The sequence below is a fragment of the Phoca vitulina genome, unplaced genomic scaffold (genome assembly GCF_004348235.1).
Source record: "Phoca vitulina isolate PV1807 unplaced genomic scaffold, GSC_HSeal_1.0 scaffold4, whole genome shotgun sequence".
In the NCBI taxonomy this organism is placed as follows: domain Eukaryota; kingdom Metazoa; phylum Chordata; class Mammalia; order Carnivora; family Phocidae; genus Phoca; species Phoca vitulina.
Genome location: NW_022589707.1, coordinates 7,382,102 through 7,405,543, shown reverse-complemented (window position 1 = coordinate 7,405,543; position 23,442 = coordinate 7,382,102). Strand labels below are relative to the sequence as shown.

The 23,442-nt window shown below is 37.5% G+C and overlaps 1 protein-coding gene across 2 annotated transcripts in view; it reads right to left on the bottom strand.

Moving 5' to 3' along the window:
• KDM7A (lysine demethylase 7A) overlaps window positions 1-23,442 on the bottom strand; it is an 82,816-nt gene that overhangs the window by 26,319 nt on the left and 33,055 nt on the right. For both annotated transcript variants that reach the window (XM_032401460.1, XM_032401462.1), the window contains exons 2-9: window positions 18,017-18,102; window positions 12,499-12,616; window positions 9,255-9,415; window positions 7,298-7,439; window positions 6,800-6,986; window positions 5,421-5,583; window positions 1,861-1,948; window positions 574-680 (exon numbers count right to left, since the gene is read on the bottom strand). In XM_032401460.1, the coding sequence (XP_032257351.1) occupies window positions 574-680; window positions 1,861-1,948; window positions 5,421-5,583; window positions 6,800-6,986; window positions 7,298-7,439; window positions 9,255-9,415; window positions 12,499-12,616; window positions 18,017-18,102 (1,052 nt within the window). The remainder of the gene's footprint in view (window positions 1-573; window positions 681-1,860; window positions 1,949-5,420; window positions 5,584-6,799; window positions 6,987-7,297; window positions 7,440-9,254; window positions 9,416-12,498; window positions 12,617-18,016; window positions 18,103-23,442) is intronic.

The following is a 23,442-nucleotide window of genomic DNA, read 5'->3' as shown; positions in this document are numbered from 1 at the left end:
AAAAAAAAAGATTTTATTTATTTGACAGAGAGAGACACAGCAAGAGCAGGAACACAAGCAGGGGGAGTGCGAGAGGGAGAAGCAGGCTTCCCGCTGAGCAGGGAGCCCGACGCGGGGCTCGATCCCAGGACCCTGGGACCATGACCCGAGCCGAAGGCAGAAGCTTAACGACTGAGCCACCCAGGCGCCCCTTCCCTCGATTTTTTAAAGCAAATGTTTGGGAACACACATGACAGAAACAGTCCTGTAGCTTGAACTGCACTTTTGTGAGGGAGGCACGTTTACATGTCTGACAGTGTGTGCAGGCTGCTAGAGTCCAGGGTGAAATGAACATTTTTCAGTATTACCTGTGCTGTTCTGATGCAGCTCTTCATAGATCTGATTTTTAAGGCTACGGACTAGAGAGTCTGATGTGCTAAAAAGGCTCCTGACAGGGGAAATCATGCATATTTTAAAAAACAAAACAGGAGCAATAGCTACACCATAATAACAATAAAGGAGCCCCTCTTTCTATCAGTGGCTTTTCACGAATTTACAAACATCATGCATCATAATGTATAGATTATTAATTACCTTTCAAGGTTTCCAGCAAATTTTTGGCTACAAACCAACATATGGCTTCAAAGAAAGGGAATTTGAAAAGATCTGGTGTTTTTAGCCTTTTTTCCATCTCATAACACCTAGAGAAAATTTGAAGAAATTTAGTATTAATATTAGCATTTCCAAGTTAAATGGAGGCAACCAACTTAAGGAAAATAAAACGAGCACACATTTGAATAAGAATGAACTGTGATCTTACCCAGGTCTGACCTTAACAAATCTGACAGCATACTGAAGATTTACACTGGTCTTCCCAAAGATCAGAACCTTGGGATATGCACCGTAGTCTTAGCAGAAGGAATTTCACAAGGGTTCCACCATAACAAATAAAACAGTATGTGTAGAAAACAGCTCCCTGTGTTAGCACCACAACACCCACTCCGGGAGTCTTCTTTAGGCTCTACTAAGCATTCAAGCTCAAGGACACACTTGGCGCTGGTGGAGGTGAGAAGACAGGATCCACAGCCTGCCACAGTGTTATTCTTCTGTGGGAGTCCTGGCAGCAATCCCTACAGCCAGTAGTCCTCTTTCCCCCAGGGACACTCCAGGTAAAGAAGCAAGATTCACATTTGACGGTGTGGGAGGTGCCCTGGCTTCGAGCTTCATGACACTATTTCTCGAAATATCTCTACAGACACATAGCTTCCAGGGTTCCCTCTGGGCTTGCCAAGTTACAAGAGTCACCACACTCAGGAAAGCCCAAACATATGGATTCTCTAGTTCTCCCAGTCCTGATGCAGTTAATCAGTCAGAAGTCATTTTACCTTAAACAGTGTAGCCTGGTAACACTCTACTCTCTTTAGGCTACCGGGGGAACAGTTACCCAAAGGTCAATCTCAGACATAAGGGAAAATAGCTGTTAATCCTTTACCCACAGCAAAACTAAAGCAGCAATCTTAAGTTCGGATTACTTTCCACCAGCACCGAGTCTGACTGGATTTGGTTCCTTTCCCTAACTGTAAAAACAGCCAAAGGATAGAGCCCACACATTTTTATAAAATTTTGAAATTCAGGGATATATTTAGTGTCAAACTGAATAAATGACTCTTTTTGTTTTTAGACTTGAAATGCATCAAGGAGTCTTCCTAACAAAATCTTATGATAATACATTTGGTTTAAAGGTCCTATTCCTAATAATTCCTCAGGGCCTACCTCCATGAGATTGCAATTAAAATATATTGCTGAATTTATTTGTTTGAAACTTTAAAAATAATATCTTAAGAAAAAACAAAAGATCTTTTAGATCCTGATGACACAAACCTGAGCTGCATGCCAATGTTAAGGTTATGCAGAAAGTTCCCCCCAAAAGCCATACAGTCCTGAGATGTGAGCACAGCATGAATCCACCCTGGAACAGTTAAAATATACATCAGTGAGTTTCCAATAGTTAAACCAAACAAATGTGATCTCTACCTGTGAAATGAGAAACTCAAAATACCAACACCAGTTTACTTCATACTCCACCAGAGCTGGAGAAGTTAATGCCTATTATAATCTAGAGACACATTCGTTCAAGTATTTATTAAATACCGATTATATGCCAGACTCTGTGCTGAGTTTCAGAAAACAAATGCATTGGTCCAATCAGACAAAATCATGGTACAAGATAGGTGATGGTTTTTGTGGCTGCTGCTGTTTTAGTTTTTTAGTTTAAAAACACAATCCAATTTCACATTCAAAATGTTACTCTAAGAGGAGTCAAATGTGGTTAAGAATGAAGTGAGCACATTTCCATTAAATGAACATGGGACTGGCTGTGCCTTCACTTCTTTAGTGTCATCCAGAAATGAGCAGTGCTCTGAGGGACTAAGCAAGGAGGAGTGGAATTTAACTGGAGACCTGGCGCTAAGAAGAAAAAGGGAGATCACCCACATTTCGCTGTGGAGGGCTATGGGTCCTAAGATACAAATGTTGGCAATTAAAATGATGTCTTATTTTCCCATAAATATGTTTTCAAAGTAAGAATCATTTCTAAAAGATGATGCCTAACTTTTGAAAACAAAATCCATAGACTGAACATAAAGCCTTCGTATAAAAATAAATATGTACAAATATGTTTGCGAGTAAAAATTAGCTATTAAAATAGATCCCATTTTCTTTATATTTTTCATTTTTTGATCCCTCATTATGCTGTGACACGGAAAAAATTCCGTTAAAGACTGACTTTCAAGTGGTGCCATTTGTGTGCTCAAAGGCACAAAGCCTTGAGCTTCACCCTGAAATCACAAATGAAAAATTTTTGTCAGCTACAAATCCTACCGATCAATGGTTCTCACCAGAGGCAGCACCGCCTGTAAAGGATGTTAAGGAACGTTTGGAGGATTTTTTTTGATTGTCTCAATGATCAAGAGGCATCAGTGATATTACATGAGCGAGAGCCAGGGATGCAACAAGCAGGCCACTCCATATAGTAAGCAACAGTCGTGCATTACTCAGGACTCTCTGCTGGGCATTCACATAGGTACAAAATCTGCCATTAATGGTCTAAGTCTAGAAACTATAAGTCCATTATATAAGTAAACAAAGTATTTTTTGCACAGTTTTGGCACAATTTTCCAGGAATACAACTACTCTGTAAATTGAAGGAAACTATAGTTTGTCTGGAAATTTATCAGTTGCCAGCTACCCTGGGAAAAAGCAACAGTCCCTAGGGCAGTGGTTGTCTAAGTGCGGTCCCAGACTGGCAGCAACAGCCAACAATTGGGAACCTTTAGAAATGCAATTCTCAACAACCCCCTCCCGCCCCCCCCGCCCCCCAGATCTACTGAATCAGAACCGCTGGGGATGAGGCCCAGCAATTCATGTTTTAATAAGCCCTCCAGGTGATTCTAATGCTCAGTGACATTTGAGAACCACTAATCTACACCAATGCTATAGAATTTGAGTTGCCAATCATACACCTGTATGAGCAGGCACATTTTGAAATAGTATTTTATTATAAATTGCTTTTTGGTTTCTTCTTTCTATTCTAGTTAGATCATTACATCAATTTGGGGGGACATAATTGGTATAGGAGGTTATAGCATGAATGAATTTGAATTCAAGGTTTTGAAGAGAGCATAACAAAATATTTGTTGCAAAAGGGAGCCCTGGGAAGAGGAATTAAGGGAGGAGCTGAGCCCACGCACAATAAAAATATTGATACTTATCTAGATTTTATAAAGTCTGGCATGTATTCATTCATTTATTCAATACCTATTTATTATTACATACACCAGAGGCAAGGCAAGAAAGCAAGGCCTGTGGCAACAGATCCCTGTGAACTCCGGCAAGTAAGGTCACCCACATCGGAAAACCATAATTCTCAAAACCAGTGGCTGGGAGAGTCCACATCCTGCATTCAGTCACATCTCAAAGTGACACTCCTGATACCTATACTTGAGACTATAGCTAAGGCTGGTATTCAGTCCCTTCCCAGGGTCCCTCAAAATATACCCGCTGCCTCCAGTGTCCCAGGACAGCAGCCCAGATTCTTACAGCAGGGTTGGCCTTTGATAGCAATGTAGAGCTGACCCGTTAAAATTGAAAGCATGTCATCAAAATTTTAAAATTTTGTGCAAAGGACATTACAAAGAACATATAAAGAAAATGAAATGATAAGCCCCAGAACAGGAGAGTTACTTGCAAATCATATATCTGGACATATCTAGATCATATATCTAGTATACAGAATATATCAAGAACACTTACAACTCAACAATAAAAAGACAAATAACCCAATTAAAAATGGGCAAAGAATTTGAATAGACAGTTCTCCAAAGATATACATACAAATAGCCAATAAGCACAAGAAAAAAGTTCAGCATCATTACTCATTAAGAAAATGCAAATCAAAACCACAATAAGATACCATTACTTCACATCTACTGGAACGGTCAAAATAAAAAAGATAATTACAGTGTTGGTAAAGACGTGGAGAAATTGGAACATGTGTACAGTGGAGAGAACATGTGTACAGACGTGGAGAAATTGGAGCTGGTGGGAATGTAAAGTGGTGCAACCACATGGAAAAGAGTTTAGCAGTTCCTCAAAAAGTTAAACATCATAAACTCTATGGCCCCACAGTTTCATTACTAGGTATATATATAACCAAGAGAAATGAAAACCATACCTCCACACAAAAACTTCTACACAAATGTTCAAAGCATCACTATTCATAATAGCCAAAAAGTGGAAACAACCCAATGTTCATCAACTGATGAATGGATAAACAAAATGTGGTTTATCCATATAGTGGAATATCATTTGGCCATAAAAAGTAAGGAAGCGCTGACATGTGATACCACATGGATGAGCCTAGTAAACATTAAGCTAACGAAAAGAAGCTAGATACAAAAGACCACGTATTCCACATATTATACATGAAATATCCAGAATAGGCAAATCCACAGAGACAGAAAAGTACAGTAAGTGGTTGCCAGGGGCACGGGGAGGGGGAATGGGGAACACCTACTAACTGGTAGGGGTTTCTTTTTGAGGTGATGAAACGTTCTGCAAGTGGTATGGGTGCACAACTTTGTTAATCCACCAAAAAACACTAACTTGTACACTTTGAAAGGATAAATATTATGGCATATGAATTTTATCTGAATAAAAATTAAAATGAAGGCAAATGACATAAAACACAATTCCAAAACAGATCCTAACTACAAGAGAAGCCCTCTAAGGGTCAAAGCAATGAAAAGTCCAAGATCAGAATTCTCTCTCAGGCTATGCAAAGCTCTTTTCCAACCATGTTAAAGCCAGAGGTTCTAATAAAAAGCCGACTCCATGTGACTGAGCATCAACTATGGGGAGAGGGGATGGGAGGAAAGCCTTACCTGTAGGAACAAATAAAGTATGTCCCTGCTTTACCACACATTTGTAGCATTTATCCACCTTATCTCCAAAGAACACCTCACTCTGGGTCACAGATGAACTCCAAGACTCATAAAGTGCCAAGTTTTCATCTGTTGGCTTTATCAAATAGAAAATCTTCTCACCCTAGAAGGAAGTAATCACACTATTTTTGAAAAAAAAAAAATGCCACTCTTAGGATGGCCTACACGGATCAATATTCCAATATAATGATCTAAATTAAATTAGATAATTATCAGATTTTTTAGGCTCAAGAAGACATCTTTCACAAACTGATCAATAACTATTGCCCTTAATAAGCATCTTCACAAAAGCTAAAGCTCCCCCTCCAAAATATGACCAGGAGTCAATAAAGTAGCATTGGAGAAACAGTTACAAGAGAGGAGGGTAAGCATCACAGACATCTTACTGATCTCATTTTCACGGTAGGGAAGTAAATACATGTACATTAACAGGCCCAGGTCACAGAGTCATCTCTGCAAACTTTGCCCTTGCCCCTAAGATCTATAATATGATTATTTTTTTTAAAGACCTGTAAATAAACTTCCTTTAATCAACTAACCCTTTGCCTTCTCATAGAGAAGAAGAACAGGAGCTCAAGGACACAGCATCGAATACAGTCCAGAGCACTGCTGAAGCATAGGCATTGTATACAGACCGAGGTCTGGTTCTAGACCAGCACTGCCCAATAGAACTTTGTGTGATGATGGAAATGCTTTATATCTGTGCTATACAATACACTAGTCAGAAGCCACGTGTGGCTACTGAGCACTTGAAATGGGACTAGTGCAAATAAGGAACTGAGTTTTAAATTATATTTAATTATAATTATTTAAATTTAGCCACATGTGGCCAGTGGCTACTGTACTGAATAGCGCAGTTCTAGATAAAGCAAGGTCAATATAAGCTGCCAAGAAGAATTAGTATTTTCATGGGCATTTCTGACTTATTCAACTAGCTGTCCTGGCCTACCCTTAAAATCAGAAGCAAAATTACTGTAATTTTGCTGTAATCCGCTTTTTGATTCAGGGATTAACGGAAAATTGACTAGGGCGAAGAGGAAACAAAGAGACAAAAGGCTACAAGAGACCAATTTATAAGATGGGGACAAAAAAAGGAAACTAAATATAAATTAAAAACTCATGGTGGCCCCTCCATTACTTGAGATTTAAAAAAACAAAAACAAAAACACAATGCTTAAAGGTAAAATGCTGGATCCTACTTAAAAAGTACAAAAACTTCCCTCTTTATAAATGTCATTTACAGCAAATGAATGCATTCCTGGAAAAATAGGACTAAATGTTTCTGTCAATGAGAGAACAAAGAAATACCCCAATCTTACCCAGAGGACATGGTACCAAACTGAAGTTCCACCAAAGTCAATGTGGAAATCTGTGTAGCTGTCTTGAACTCCCATTAAGCAATATTTCTGAACAAATGGCTTGGGAAAAACTGAATCATCTGGCCAATAATTTTCCACCCAGGAAAGTTTTCTGGCTATATCAGGGACCTCCACCAATTCAGACATCCTTTAAAAAAACAAACACACATATACACACATACCCACATCATGCAAATTAAAAGTTCTTAAAGTTTCATCTCCCATCTCAACCCAAACCAAGAAATTAAATGGAACTCTAGGTTAACAACAATACTTAAAAGTTTAAAATTCATCATATTTCTAAATATTCTCGGTGCGTGCCAAAGCAAAGTGTACAACAGTGCTATTACTGGACCACTTTAGAAGTCATAATTAGGTTTCTTACTAAAATAAATTTATCATTTAACTACATTTAGCTAACACTGAGAAAACTAAACCAAAATGTCCAGGACTACTCACTTTGTATCTGAAAATTCAAGGCTGATCACATTTAACACTTTTGGTCTGTTAGGATTCGTGAAGTATTTAACATAATTGTGAAGGGTCATTTTGCTGTCTGCCTGCCTTGCCACATCAATGACATCTATCACTTTGTCACCACCTGCAGAGAAAAATTATAGTCTTATTATCGGGCTTAAGAGTTACATCAATAGATGCCTTAAACAAAAATATTTTAAAAACTGTATTTACTTAAAGCCAACCATAAAACTACGTAGCCTAGACAAAGATTCTGCCTGTATCCTTACTTTTTAAGTCCAACTGGAACTTTTGGAAAAGGGGGCCGCTTTTCAGGGAAATAATAAAGCAATTAAGACAGAGTTACTAATTAACACGAGAAAACTTAAATGTTTATGAAGTTTTCTACACACTAATGATTTCTTGTGTGCAGCTCACACTGACAAAAATGCATTATATTGGTATGTGGGAACTGTGCCACGTGCTCTGAGTTTCCACGTCCTCATGCATAAAATGAGGGGACTGACTTCGTCCTTTCACTTCTATAACACCTAAGATTCTATCATTTAGAAAAACCAGTCAGTCACTGTGGAATTAGTGAACAATGTAACCATGACAATTTCTGCTTGCCAGGTAGTGTCTTCTAATACTCTGCTTCAAGAAAAAAAATCAGTGGTTAGGAAGCAAAAATCAGTTCATATTAATGCATGTGAAACGAGTTCTCAATTGGGATTTAGAGTTTTCCTAGAAAACCATCAGGCATCTCTCGCACATCACTGTACTGTCACCCTAGAAAGCATACCCAGTTTTGCAATGTCCTACAAGACAAATGGAATTCAAATTATGGCAATATTTAATCAATCTGAGAGAGAAATCAAATAAATGCCATTTTCTTACTATAGTGTAACGTTATATTAATGCACTGCCTAGTAGACTTTATTTTATACGTAAAAGGCAAAACAGTTCTGTTAACCGAAGCATTTTGCAGTGCTAAAAAGTAAACTATCTAGGCGTTGGACTATTTTTTCCTAAACTTATATTACACTAGCCACTTATTTTACAGTGCTACTTATGCAAACAGGCTCAGGTTAAACCTCAGCCTCATCCCCTAGTTTATCAAATAATTCAGAATTAGCTGAATGTGAAGTTATGACATTAAACTGGGTTTCCTCAGTGAAGCAGTTATCAATGAAAACTGTCACCCAATGGCTCAATAAAGGGACAAGTTCTCAGACATTTTATACTCAGGAGATAATGCACTGCAGTAAATGTACAGTTCGGAGTCAAGGTCGATTTGAGATCTAATCCTCAAAAAAAATCTCTATCTATAGCTGACATGGAATGAGATCTACATATAGTCAGTTTTATCTATAGATACCATGATGAGAACGAACAAAATGACTGAAAATGTCAAGAAGACTGCAACAGAGAAATGGTTTTCCCCCTTGTTTCTTATACCTTTCTGGGCCTCAAAATCACACACTGAGTCCAGACACCATGAAGTGGCAATATCATCAAGTCATGAATATAGAAACGGCTGAACATGGTCTCCTCTTTTTTCCAGCCTTTCTCTAGGTACCAGAGGTCAATGATCCTGCTCCTGAATGCTACAGAGTCCTAGAACCAGTCCAATTTCCCAGTGTCTTCCTCCTGGTATCTGTAGTTACGCCTCAGCAACTATTTCTCCTAAGCAAGTACCAGAAAATTTGATGATAACAAAAAAAGTGGCAGGATGAGGTTGAATAAATAAGAACAGATCAGGTGTTTCATTCTCTTTTTCTGACAATTGTAGGTCTGCTCAGAAGAAACAGTTTTCGACCTAGGTGATACTGAATTTCACTTTCCCTGACCCATAAAACTAAACTAACATCTCCTCACTCAACTTCTAATGTAATTAGAACAATACTACTACTACTTTTACCACCATTTTCCCAAGTACTTAAAGGAATCAAGTGCGTACCTACATAGCGTTCCACATCCATGACAGAAAAAGTAGGTGGAGGGAGCCTGAGTCCTAGATCATCTAATTTGGGGACCATAATAGGAACTTCAAATCCATGTTTCTCCAGGTATCTTTGTGTCAGCTGGCTGCCATGCATCTTTACAATGATTTCATCGGCACTAAGGAAAACATAAGAGTAAAACGTCATCTTTGTTGGAAAGTTCACTTTAAGAAAAATAGTCTGGTAATGGGTTAACTCATATACTATATTATTGTCTATATCAGCAGTTCTCAACCTATCATACCTGATTCTCCTTTCTAGAACAAATGGTTTATCAAGTCCCTTTTACTATCCTAAAGTAAAAGTCATAGATAATTACTTTAATACATACAATTGGAAAAATATATATGTATTATATTAAATGCCTTCACCAAAACAAGAGAAAAAATTAGTTTATAGCAAAATATATATTTCAATATGTAAATGTTTAGATAACTACACTAGAAGAGATAATATAATAATAGAATGATTACAACTTGTTGTAATGAGTGACTGAATTTAAGAGAAGTAACTAGATCAGAAGGCACTAAATACAAGTTGTGCAGGAAATCAGAAGAGCAAAAGGTAAGGGGGCACATTAGAATAAAACTTGGTGTCAGGATAAGTAAAACAGAGAAGATTCTATCTGGCTATAAAATTCTACACAAATATTTGTTAGACATTTCAAAGTCTCATGGACACAGAACAATTCACTGTTGTCTTGCACAACAGAGGATGGCTAGCTCCCATGGTCCCCGTCCACTGAGACAAATGTCGAAAATGAACTCCCAATTTATCTGTTACAACCAGTATTTCGTAAGTTTCAGCAAGTGGTCGCCTTAAGCCACTTTTTAAAAAGGGATTCTCAACCCCAGCTGCCCACTCTCATGAGTAACACGTCATAAGCATCATACTTAAGTGTGGTTTGTCCCTTTCCATTGTCCTCTAACCATAAACCAAAGATCCCTTTAAATGGGGATGTTCTAGATTTTATCTCCCAATTGCTCAGAATGCAGCTGTTATACCTTCAAAAAAGAACAACACTTGCTTTACAGGTTAAAACACAACAGTTGCCATTTACACAATCAGACCTTAACTGTCTTGCTGTCACCTGCAGCCTTGGCATCAAGAAGACAAGAGATACTGGTTCTCTGAATTATTGGGTTCTGATCTGTCCACCCTCTCAATAAGAAAAGGTCAGTTTGAAGCTCCCCAAAATGAGACAGACTTTTTCTGGATAGTCTTATATTTGAAGGGTTTAGATCTCCTTCATCTGACTCATTGAGTTCTGTACTGCCTTTTAGTTTCCCCACAAGCATCTCCCAGTTGTCCTCTTTCCCCAAACTCTGAGAATCAAACAATTCCCTCAACTCCAATCTGAGGGAGAATTTCAAATCACTTGTACTTCTTGATCTTTAATGTTTGTGGTGTTTTACTTAACCTGTTGATCAAAAATATATAAATACAAGTGCTTAAAAATATAGGTACATCATTATTTGCAAGAGAAAAAAATTGGAGACAAACTAAACATACACCATAGAGGGATGGTTAAGTAAATTATGGTGAATATACACAACTGCATACTACACAGCAGTTAAGGAGGGAGGTAAATTTTTGTATACACAGGGCAAGATACCGATGAAATAGAATAAAAAAAGCAAGTTGCACATCATATGCAGAACATAACCCCATTTTATTTTTTTTTAAATTAGATGCATATATATATACACACACACATCTACACATTTATATACATAAATACTTTAAATGTAATCATTTATGTAGAAAAATGTCTCAAAAGGCTCACCCTAAGTTTAAAATGAGAGGGGGGAGGTGAGATAACCCGTTCACTTTATTTTATACACTTCTGTGTTAATCACATCAAGTATGTGTAATTTAATTAATTACTGTCACTCTATATATGGTTTTAAATGATGTGAAGGTTTATGGAGTTAAACAAAATAAAACCAAAAACCTTAGATTAGCGGTAATTAGAGTTTAGACATTTGTGACCACCCCTATAACCTGCTCTCCGTGGTTATTACTTTGGTACAGAGGACACAGGCAGCCCCAGGCCAGCGTTTTTAACACTGTTCTTTCAGGTCACAAGCCTATTTGAAAAAAATAAAAGCCACGGCTCCTCTTCCTGAAAAATGCACATTCACATATTGACACTAAACACTTTATACAGGTTTAAGAAACTCACAAGCCTCTCTGAAGCCAGTTCATAGACCCAGGCTGAAAACTCTGGCCCTAGGCTCCAAACCAATCCAGGAAAACAAACATTCTTCCAACCACTTTGAAACTGATAAAAGAGAGTATTTGAGACAAAGACCTTTAATATCACAGAAGTCATGTGGAAACCACTGTGGAAAGCTCAGCAGACCTGAGGGAGACAACACTATGTGCGTATCAATTATATGTTTCTGTTTAAGGATTAAGGGGGAGAGGGATAGACAGGAATGTTAGACTGTGAAGAAATAGCAAGGGTTTAATAGTTACAGGATCTGAAATAATTCCTTAATAGGCTGCATGTGATGTTGAGATTTAAATTTAAATTGTGCTTCCCCTCTTTAACAAGCCTGGATATGATCTTGTGTAAAAGGCTATTAAGCATTATCACTTTAAATAGATGTCAGGCAGCGAGCAGGAAATGATCTAAATTAGCATGATTAAATGCTGTGTAATACTTTTGACTCTCTCTGAGCCACAGAGAAGTCAAACACTTCCCATTATCTTTTAAAAATCAAAAAGCCCAGTCCTGCTGCCACCAGAGAGGCTGAGCAATGGGTATGGGTACCTCTGACAGACCCAGAGTGGAGAGAGAGATATGAAAACAACACAAGAAAAAAACAGAGTTTGAAAATCCGAACAGGTGAGGTAAAAGGGGAAGACAAGCAGCTGTTGCACATGACGGGGAGCCCAGTCCTGGAGACAACTGCCTTAGGTGAGCGTATTTCAAATTTTCTGGACGGAGATCCACAGTTAATGTATTTTTACAAGGCGCCCCCGTACACATATGTATAACACAACAGGTCCATGAAACTGTGCTTATTTACTCCTATTACTTACGATGCGCCACTAGTTTCTATTTCATGAAAAAAACAAGAGTAAAAAGCTGAGAATGGGTGGCAACCTGGAGTTTGAAAACATTGCTTTAGATGATGCCACTTTATTAGGTAACATTCTCAAATTTTCTTTGGTGAGAACAAGTTTCCATACCTTGGGAAGACTCGAGAACGTAATTGCTTCACAAAAGTCCTGGTCCCAGCCTGCACTGGTTTGGAGCCGTCATCAACTTCCGTGTAGTCATGCCTGTGCCAGTTCCTCCTCTTCTTCACTGAGTTTTTAGGAGATTAAAAAAAGAGAACAGTTGTGATAACTGGTGATAGCACGTACTTCCTAAAAAGTATATTCTATATGATCAGAAATAATAACAACTGTAAGTGCAAAAAAACACTCCCTTTTTAATTCATTTCCAGGCTGAAGCAGTAAATTTTACTTTGTGTAATGCCACAATTATAGGCGATTAACTGTGAATTTTTAAAAATCTACTCTTGTATGTTAACTAAGTAGAATTTAAAAATATAAAATTTTGAAAAGAGAGCATTAAAAAATGTTTTTAAATCTACTTTTTATTTCAAAAAAATTTTAAATCAGCAAATTCAAATTAGCAGATGGAGCCCATTACAATATCCACACTTACATATATTATAAAATATCACAATTATTTTAAATCATGATTTTCACTAGACCATGAAGTCATAGTATGATTTTTATGAATCATCCAAGTCATTGATCCCACATCAGAAATCTATTTTAACAGCACAGTTCCCTTCTCTTTTATGTCAAGATCTATCCCCAAAATAAGTAGGCTTACACTGCCACAAAAGAAGAGCAGGTGGCTTCCTCATAATTAAAGGAAGGAGGAATGACGGAACAAATAACTTTATGATTAGTTCTAATGCTCAGATCCTGTGATTCTACAGCTCTGGGCGGCTACAATCTTGAAGAGTCATGGCAATCAACATCAGGAGACTTGGACTGGACTCCTAGTTCAGCCATAACTTACTCTGCAACCTTGGGCAAGTCATGTGACACGTCTGGGTCGTTTCCTCAAATGGTAATGAAGGTAGGAGTGCTGTCTTCCTTCCTTCCTTCCTCCCTCCCTCCTCCCTTTCTTTTTTTTTTTAGGAGTGCTATATTTCAAACCATGCTGAGGAACCCTTAATAAAGGGGAAGATGGGGAAGAGGGCACAAAAGAAACTCTGGATCTCATTCTGCTTTCCACCAGGGCAGCACCACCTACAGCCCTTTCGTGTGTTAGCAATGTAAGATGTCGGTTTTATATCTTTTCTTAAGTTTGAAAATCACTCTTAAGGGACTCCTGGGTGGCTGAGATGGTTGAGCATCTGCCTTCGGCTCAGGTCATGATCCCAGGGTCCTGGGACTGAGTTCCACATCAGGCTCCTTGCTCATTGGGGAGCCTGCTTCTCCCTCTCCCTCTGCCCCTCCACCTGTTTGTGCTCTCTCTACTCTCTAACAAATAAATAAAATCTTAAAAAAAAAAAAATCACTCTTAAGCCTAAAACCTTCATGACTCTGGGAAATGTACTAAAGTCTACAACTAGCTTAGAATGCATCAAAAAATAAGATGGATAGATACACAAATAGATAGTGGGACAGTTACACAGACTGTGTGGTAAAGCAAATAATGTAAAATATTAATAGTAGAGTCTACATGGTGAGTTTGGAGGTACTCCCTACAAAAGTCTTTCAACTCTTCCCATATGTTTGAACATTTTTCTAGTAAAACATGGGGCAGGGGCAATTCTATGAGTCTAAGTTATTCCAAACCTTCACCCTAAAAGATGATAATAATAAAATTACACTGGATCCTCATATGGATAAGGAGAAGTCACACTAAATCAATAAAGGAGGAAACTGGGCTTATTCATATCTGAGGGTTTAAAACAAGATTCTCAAAATAATTCATGGCAGTCAAACCCTCAATATGGAAAAGAGTAAATCCCATTTTTTAGAAGTCTCATGAGAAAAACTGAGAATCATAAAGCAACCTTCCTAGAAAATGCCATTAAGGCACCCTTCGTGTGTTATTTTTTCTCATTTAAAATCACTTGTAAAATTCAAGGGTGTTTCATTCCAGGCTTCCGTTCTACATATATATAGATACATAATCCCATTTTATTTTCAACTGGGATCATGATGTTCATCCTGCTTACCTTTCTTATTCTATCATGAGCATTTTTCTCCTTATTAAATATTCAAAAGCAATTTAAAAGCAGCCTAGAATTTTAAGACATAGATATAGATGCATCACTTTATAATCCTTTTTCTGAGTCTTAAGCACTTAGCTCATCCTGAATCTTTCTTCAAACAAAGTTGAGATTAATATTCATATACATAAATCTGTTTCCTTCATTAATTCCTCAGGATAAATTCCTAAAAATGCTAGAAGAAAGACTCAGTATTTTTAAGATACTTGCTACATATTGCAAAACCGCCTCCAAAAAAGTGGTAGGTAACTCACATTCTTACCAGTATATATAAGCAGCCTATTTTATAGCCCTGAGTCAACAGTGAGCATCATCATTAAAAAAAAAAAAAAAAAAAAAAAAAAAAGATGGGTGCCTGGGTGGCTTAGTCGGTTGAGCATCTGACTCTTGATTTCAGCTCAGGTAATGATCTGGGGGCCTTAGGATCGAGCCCTGCCATCAGGCTCCCTGCTCAGCAGGGAGGTCTGCTTGTCTCCCTCTCCCTCAGCCCCTCCCCCTGCTTGCACATGTTCTCTCTCTCTCAAATAAATTCATAAATCTTTAAAAAATTAAGTTTAATTTAAATTTAAATTAAAAAAAGAGAAAGAAAAGTTACCCATTTGATAAGTAAACTACGATATTACATTGTTTTAATTTTCATTTTGGCAGAATAGATTAGAATTAGAATAGATTTGGGATTGGACAGCTATGGGCTCAAACTCCAGCTCTGCCAAATAACTGCATGAAAGAGCTAGTTAGATCATTTTTCTCACCTCAACGTGTTACAAATATCAAAGGAAATAACATAGGTCAAGTACTTCTTGGCATAGTTTCTGGGGCATCCAATAAGCTTCCAATTACTTCTCTTTCCTTTTCAATGAGCAGATTTGCATAATGTTAACAGAAGGCTACAAGTGTCCTGTTAGGCCAACATGCTCAACACATAAAATCAGCCACTGCAAGAAGCTGACTGAATTTCTTAAAGGAAGGAATATTCTAGTAGTGGTCATAGGGAGAGAAAATTTTGAGTTTGGATTCCATTTGCCTGAGGAACATTGAGGTATGTGTGTAAGTATGGGGCTTTTTTGATACTTGTCCTTGAATAGAGTTCTTAACTCCCATTAAAAAGGTCAAATCTAAATTTACCAACCAAGTGAATATTATACTGCCTAAATAGTATCTACAATAAGGGTTCCTGGGAACTCTGAGAGAACAGGAAGCCCTAGGTGGCAAGCAAGGGAGGCTTAATAGCAGAGGGAAAGGGGCCAAAAGGAATGACCCAAGTTGAGGGTGGAGGGTGAGAGGTAGGGAGGTGAGCCTTAAATCAAGATAAAATAAATTACTGGATCTTGGACATTTTCCTGTGGGTATTTAGTGTTGGACTTTTGCCCAGAAAATAACCAATTCCTGATCTTATGTTATTCAAGCAAGAGAAGCATACGAAGGGCCACACAATAGTCAAGCTTCTCTCTGAAGCACCATTATTCAAAGTGCAGGTTGTGATCCATTATGGATTATGAAATCAATTTAGTGAGCATGACAAGCTTTTTAAAAAATTAAATCATATAGGAAAAACAGAAAACAGAATGCATCACGTATCAGACTGTTTTAAACACGACACTGTTCCATCTCACAGTAACCCACATAATATTTCATAGAAATTAAATTCAAATTATTTCATTTGGGGATTACATAAATTCTAAACTAAAACTGCTATAAATTTTAGTTCTGTTTCCTTTCTTGCGGTAACAACCCAGTATTATTTATTTCCTCCAAGAATTACACTTGGTCAATAATTATTCCAAGTTATATACCACATATTTCACTGCTACACAAAAGAAGAACCTTTAAAAACATTTATGACAATAAACTGGGCAATTACACTAACAATTCTACCAATTTGCTAACCTCAAATTTTATACTGTGTAACTAATAAAATGGATAACCTGTATTGTAACATATTATGAAATTTAATGTAATATTTTGATGTATTCTTATAGCTTGAATTTCTAAATCTCTTACAAAGAAATTAGGTAAATTATTAATATTTCTAACAGATCAGCAGTCAGTTGCTAGTAAGTCTCTTTTACAGAATTACTTCCCCACAACCTCAGATAAAAATTTCTATCTAAAAAAAAAAAGTACTAGGGGGACTCCTAGGTGGCTCAGTCAGTTAGGAGTCTGATTCTGTCTCAGCTCAGGTCTTGATCTCAGGGTTATGAGATTGAGCCCCGCGTCAGGTTCTGTGCTGGGCATGGAGCCTGCTTAAGACTCTCTCTCTTCCTCTCAAAAAAAAAAATTTTTTTTTAATGATAATAAAATAAAAGAGGTTGTATAGGTCACCTACATCTCACCCAAATGTGTATCAAAGTATGTTCAGGAAAAGGTTCCTATGACTAAATCTATAGTTTTTCCCTTTAGTTTTAATGAACACAAAAATGCTAGCTTGCAGTCTAAATTTTTTTTAAAAAGAAAGTTACAACATCCTTCAAAGCTTTTTTAAACGTTATCCCTACTTTCTATCTGCACAATTAACACTCCAATCTATTCTTCTGAAGCATCTGTAAAAGGCTAGGGATAAATATCATTTTATGTGTGATATTGGTACACCCCAGAGGGCACATGAATTTCCCGGCCTGCACCCTGCCCCTCAGACAGAAGAGTGTAGGCAGACACTTGCTCTGGCCTCTGCCTTCCTCAGAATGGGACTGGGACAGGGGTGTGGTTTCAAACTGGGCAGGACTCTAGGCCATACTCAAACCGATGACCAAATTCAGAAAATAGAGTAACATTTCAGCATATTGATACCCGAATTTCCCCCTAAAAATATAATGCATGTGTGTGCATTAAAGTCTTATCCTGTACACTGTCCCAAATATTACTGAAAGGTTTTTTTAATTTATAAAAAGATAAAAACATTTGAAATCAGTTTCCAGAATCAGAATATTTTACTTTTCCACACTTCTCAAATTGAAACTTTGAATATATGTCCTTAAGTTTGGGGGCTTTGCACTGGCAATTAAAAGTTATAGTATTTTGGGGGCACCTGGGTTAAGCGGTTAAACATCTAACTTTTGATTTCGGCTCAGGTCGTGATCTAGAGTCATGGGATCAAGCCCCATGTCGGGGTCCATGCTCAGTGGGGAGTCTGCTTGAGATTCTCTTCCTCTCCCTCTCCTCTGTCCCCCACCACTCACACACACTCGCTTTTTCTCCCACTCGCTCTCTAAAATAGATAGATAAATCTTTAAAGGGAAAAAAAACCCAGTATTTTTTTCATTTTATCTTCTTGACTTATTAAATGTTATTCAATAATTCAGACAGAAACTGTATTCTCAGTATCTTCAGAAAAATATTCCCTATAGTTCCTGGTGGGTGTAACATAACTAGTCAAAGTTATTATTAAAATATTGTCATGTACACATTGAATTCTAAACTTCGGTTTTTAAGTTTCTAATACTTACTCAAGGAGGAACCATGTAGAACTGCACAGTTGGGACAGTGATAAAGGTCAATGTCAACAGCATGATGTTCTTCTACACCAACACAGCTATGATAAAGAAAAACAAAGTCAATATGTAAATAAGTTGAAAATCTTTACTAAACTACAATAGATGGTTAGAATTTAGCTGGGAAGTGTACAACAACCTCACCAACAAATTCTGTAGATTACAGAAACATATGCAAAGATAAATTTTATTCTCTTCCCTATACACTTGCTAAATAATTATGGGGGAGAATATGCCCAAATACATGGAAAGTGATTCACTATTATCAACAGTAGAGACATCAGAAGTAATATAATTATAAGCCATAAGACCCTCAACCATTATGTAAATGCCACCTAGTATGTGGACTCATTGTTTGCACCCCCCCCCCCAAATTCACATGTTGAAGCTGTAACCCCATCAGCGTGGCTATATTTGGAGATAGGGCCTCTAAGGAAGTAGTTAACATTGAATGAGGTCATAAAGGTGGGGCCTTGATACAACAGGATTAGTGTCCTTAGAATTCTGAGACACCAGGGTCACCTGGGTGGTGCAGTCAGTTAAGCATCCAACTCTTAGTTCTGGCTCAGGTCAAGATCTCAGGGTCATGATCTTGGGGTCATGAGATCAAGCCCTGAGAAGAGTCCCACATCAAGCCTCCAGGCGAGCCCCACATTAGGCTCCACGCTCAGCATGGAGTCTGCTTGAGATTCTCTCTGCCCCGCTCACTCATGCTCTCTCTCTCTCCTCTCTCTCTCCCCTCCTTCCCACTCCTATCCCCTATCTTAGCATTCTATTAACCTAGCATTCAGTATTCAGTTAAAGTATGTTTCAAGAAGGCAAGGGGAGAAGTATTTGTAGTCAACCAAAAACTGAGAGCTCACGTCCAGCTAACCCACAATAAAGGAAATGCAAGGGACATACTGCTGGCAAAAAGATTATCACAGAGAGGTGTGATGCAAGAAAAAAGTGAAAAGCTTAAAAATAAATAAATAAATATATGGGTAAATTTACATGGATATTCCCTACATGAAATAATGTCATGTGAGATTTAAAGATACATAAAGCACTAAACTGAAGAGAACAAATGGAGTTACAGGGTCCTAATGCACTGATCCTGGAAGGAGAGGAAAGGTAATGATTAACACTGGGCTTCTGTAGTAAGAATGCCTACTAGAATCTCTCAGGAGACAACTGAAAAAAGGGAAATAGAAAGTGTAACTTCCATACTATTACCAGGGTAAGGACAAAGAATTTATTTTAAAAATCAATTCAAAAAAAGGAGGGGAAAAAAAGAGAAAAAGAAATGGAAAGACTAAAATAAAATGGAGGTATAAATTCAAATATATAAGTATGTAATTATATCATATGCAAATTGATTAACCTGCTCCAGTTAAAAGATACAGATTACCTGGTTGGACTTAATAAACACTACAATTCACTGGTTATAAGAGACACACATAAAACAAGGACACAGAAAGACTGAAAGTAATAGGATGGGCAAATAGTAAAAAAAAAAAAAAGTACAGCTATATTAAGCAACAGAAAATCTATTTTTTTTTTTAAGATTTATTTATTTATTTATTTGACAGAGAGAGACAGAGAGAGAGAGGGAACACAAGCAGGGGGAGTGGGAGAGGAGAAGCAGGCTCCCCGCCGAGCAGGGAGCCCGATGCGGGGCTCGATCCCAGGACCCTGGGATCATGACCTGAGCTGAAGGCAGACGCTTAACGACTGAGCCACCCAGGCGCCCCGCAACAGAAAATCTAAAGTAAAAAATATGAGATATACATATTCAGTTTAAAAATTTCAATTTCCCAGGAGGATACAACAGGAACAACTGTAGCAGGAGATTTTAACAACTCTCTCAGTATCTGACAGAATAAGCAGGTAAAACAAAAATCTATGAAATACACACGTTTTGAACTTCAGGATTAAAAAACATGGCCTAGAGACACGTGGGTGGCTCAGTCGGTTGAGCGTCCGACTGTTGGTTTCAGAGCTTAGGTCATGATCACATGGTTTGTGGGATTGAGCCCACCACTGAGCTCCACACTCAGGGGAGAGTCGGCTTGAAGATTTGTTCCCTCTGCCCCTCCCCCAACTCACATGCACTCTCTCTCCCTCTCTCTCTCAAATAAATAAATAAATCTTAAAAAAATAAAAATAATAAAAAATAAAAAACATGGCCTAATGGACATTTATGGAATAATATACCCAACATCTACAGAACACATATTCTTTCCAGCATATATGGACCATTCATAACAAGCAACCATACACTGGGCCACAGTCAAATTTTGAAGGTCTGAAATCCAGAACTCTCTGGCCACAGTTCAATTAAGACAGAAATTAATGACAAAAAGTTAAATGGAAAATCTTCACGTATTTAGAAATTAAGAAATAAACTGCTAAATAACCCATGAGTCAACAGATACATCATAATGAAACACTGAAAATTATCTAGAAATGAGCACTAGTAAAAATGCTGCATACCAAAACTGTGGGATGCAGAACTTACAAACAGAAATGTACAGCTTTAAATGCATGTATTAGAAAAAAAGGCTGAAATCAGTAAGCTAATAAACATTTACCTGAAGAAGTTACAAAAAGAACAGCAAAATAAACCTTAAAAACACAGAACGAATAAAAAAGCTGAACTGATGACACAGAAAACAAACCACGCAACAGAGCACCAAAGCCAAAAATTCTTTGAAAACACAGAATTGGCAAACCTCTCTAGTGAACTGAAGAGATAAGACATGAATAACCAATACTGGGAATGAAAAAAAGTACAGAACTACAGATTCTATAGACATTAAAGGTAAAAAGAGTATTATGAACAATTTTATGCTAAGAGACTAGAAAATATAGATAAGATAGGCAAACCTGAATCACAAAGAAACAGAGTATCTGAATACTCTTGTAACTGTTACTTCGTAATTTTTAAAATTGTCCCCCCAACACACACAAATATCCCAGTCCCAGATATACTCAAGAAGTAATTCTAATACTATATAAAACTTGCACCAGAGAATAGAACAAAAAGACTTACTCCCTAACTCATTTTAGGATAGCATAGCCTGATACTAAAACTCGGAAAGTATGATACAAGAAAGGAAAATTACAAGCCACTCTCATTTATGAGCAAAGATGCAAATAGCAAGTTTGATCTATCTCAGGAATGCAAGGTGGTTTTTAACTCTAGAAAGTTTAATCAGTGAAATATGCTACATTAACAGATTAAAAGAAAAGGTCTTATGACCATTTAAAAAGATACAGGACAAGTACTTGACAAAATTCAACATTTACTTATGATTAAAAAGCAAACAAAACCTCTTAGAAAATTAAGACTGGAAGGACACTTTTATAATCTGTTAAAGGGTGCTTCTAAAAAATCCTATGCAAATGACATGAAATTGGTCTCTCTGAGATGAAGAACAAAAGAATGTCTGATGTTACCAGTTCTACTGAACACTAGCTGGTATAGTAAAATAAGAAAAAGAGGGGCGCCTGGGTGGCTCAGTCGTTAAGCGTCTGCCTTCAGCTCAGGTCGTGATTCCAGAGTCCTGGGATAGAGCCCCGCATCAGGCTCCTTGCTTGGCGGGAAGCCTGCTTCTCCCTCTCCCACTCCCCCTCTCTCGCTGTCTCTCTGTCAAATGAATAAATAAAATCTTTAAAAAAGAAAAAAATTAAAAGGTATAGGAATTAGAAAAGAAAAAAAAGCTGTCATTTGCAAATACTATGCCTACATGTGCAGAAAACTCAAAAGAATCTACAGATAAATGATAATCAATAAAAAGGTTGCTACATATAGCATCAGCACATAAAAGGTAATCACATTTCCATATACAAACAACATAAAGCTAAACAACGAAAAAGAACACCATGTACAGTTGAAAAAAAAATGTCAAGGGGCACCAAAGACACCATTGGACTCTTGATTTCAGCTCAGGTCATGATCTCAGAGTCGTGAGAACAAGCCCTGCGTCAGGCTCCGCGTTCAGTGTGGAGTCTGCTTGAGATTCTCCCTCTCCACCACCCCCCCCTACCCCGCCAAATCTTCCCCAGACTAGCACTCAATAAATAAATAAAATTTTTTTAAATGTCGAGTACACTGGAACTGAACAAAAACTATGCAAGACCTCTTTAAAGAAAATTACAAAACGTTATTAAGTGACTTTAAAGAGATGCAAATGAATGAAGATATACATCATGATCATGGATTTGAAGTTCAATAATGTAAAGATATTAATTCTCTGCAAAGTGATTCACAGATTCAATTTAATCCCAATCAAAATCTATGGAACCTGATAAGCTGATTCTAAAATTGATACGGAAATATAAAGGGCCAAGAATATGTAAGGCATTCTTACATATACTCTACCAGTATCAAGATTTATTGTAAAGTTATAGGAATTAAGGCACTATGGAAACGATACAAGAGCTCAAAAGCAGACTCATGCACATGTGGACATTTATGTATTACATAGGCACTGCAGAGCACACAGCAAGGACAGATTTTTCAATTCATAAGGTTCTGAGACTTTTATATATCTGTATGAAGAAAAAAAATGAAATTAGGCACCTAATTCACAACATTAACATTTATTGCAAAGTAGATTAGAAACCTAAACAACACATGGAAGTAAAACTATAAAGGTTGTAATAAGATAATATGAAAATAGGGGCGCCTGGGTGGCTCAGTCAGCTCAGTGTCTGACTCTGTCTCAGCTCAGGTCTGGATCTCACAGTTATGAGTTCGAACCCAGAGTTGGACTCTGAGCTGGGCGTGGAGCCTATTTAAAAAAAGAAAAAAAGAAAAAAAACGATAATATGAAAATATCTTTATGACTTTGTGCTGGGAAGGGTTATCTTTTTTTTTTTTTAAGATTTTATTTATTTATTTGACAGAGAGACACAGCGAGAGAGGGAACACAAGTAGGGGGAGTGAGAGACGGAAAGCAAGCTTCCCACAGAGCAGGGAGCCCCATGCTGGCTCGATCCCAGGACCCTGGGATCATGACCTGAGCCGAAGGCAGATGCTTAATGACTGAGCCACCCAGGCGCCCCTGGGAAGGGTTACCTTAATCAAAATATAAAATGTCCTGTCCATAAGGGGGAAAAAAAACCCCGGTAATTTCAATCATACCAAAATAACTTTTGTTCATTAAACTATAAAGAATGAAAGGATAAACCAGAATGGAAGAAGACATGACAGTACAGATCACCACCAAAGGAACTGTATCTAGAATATAATAAATTCTTACAAATAATAAGAAAAAAAAAACCCAATAGAAAAAATGGCCAAAAGATTTGAAGAGGCACATCATAAAAGGAAATCCAAGTGGCTAATATACACATGGTGAGGTATGCAACCTCATTAACAATTGAGGGAAATA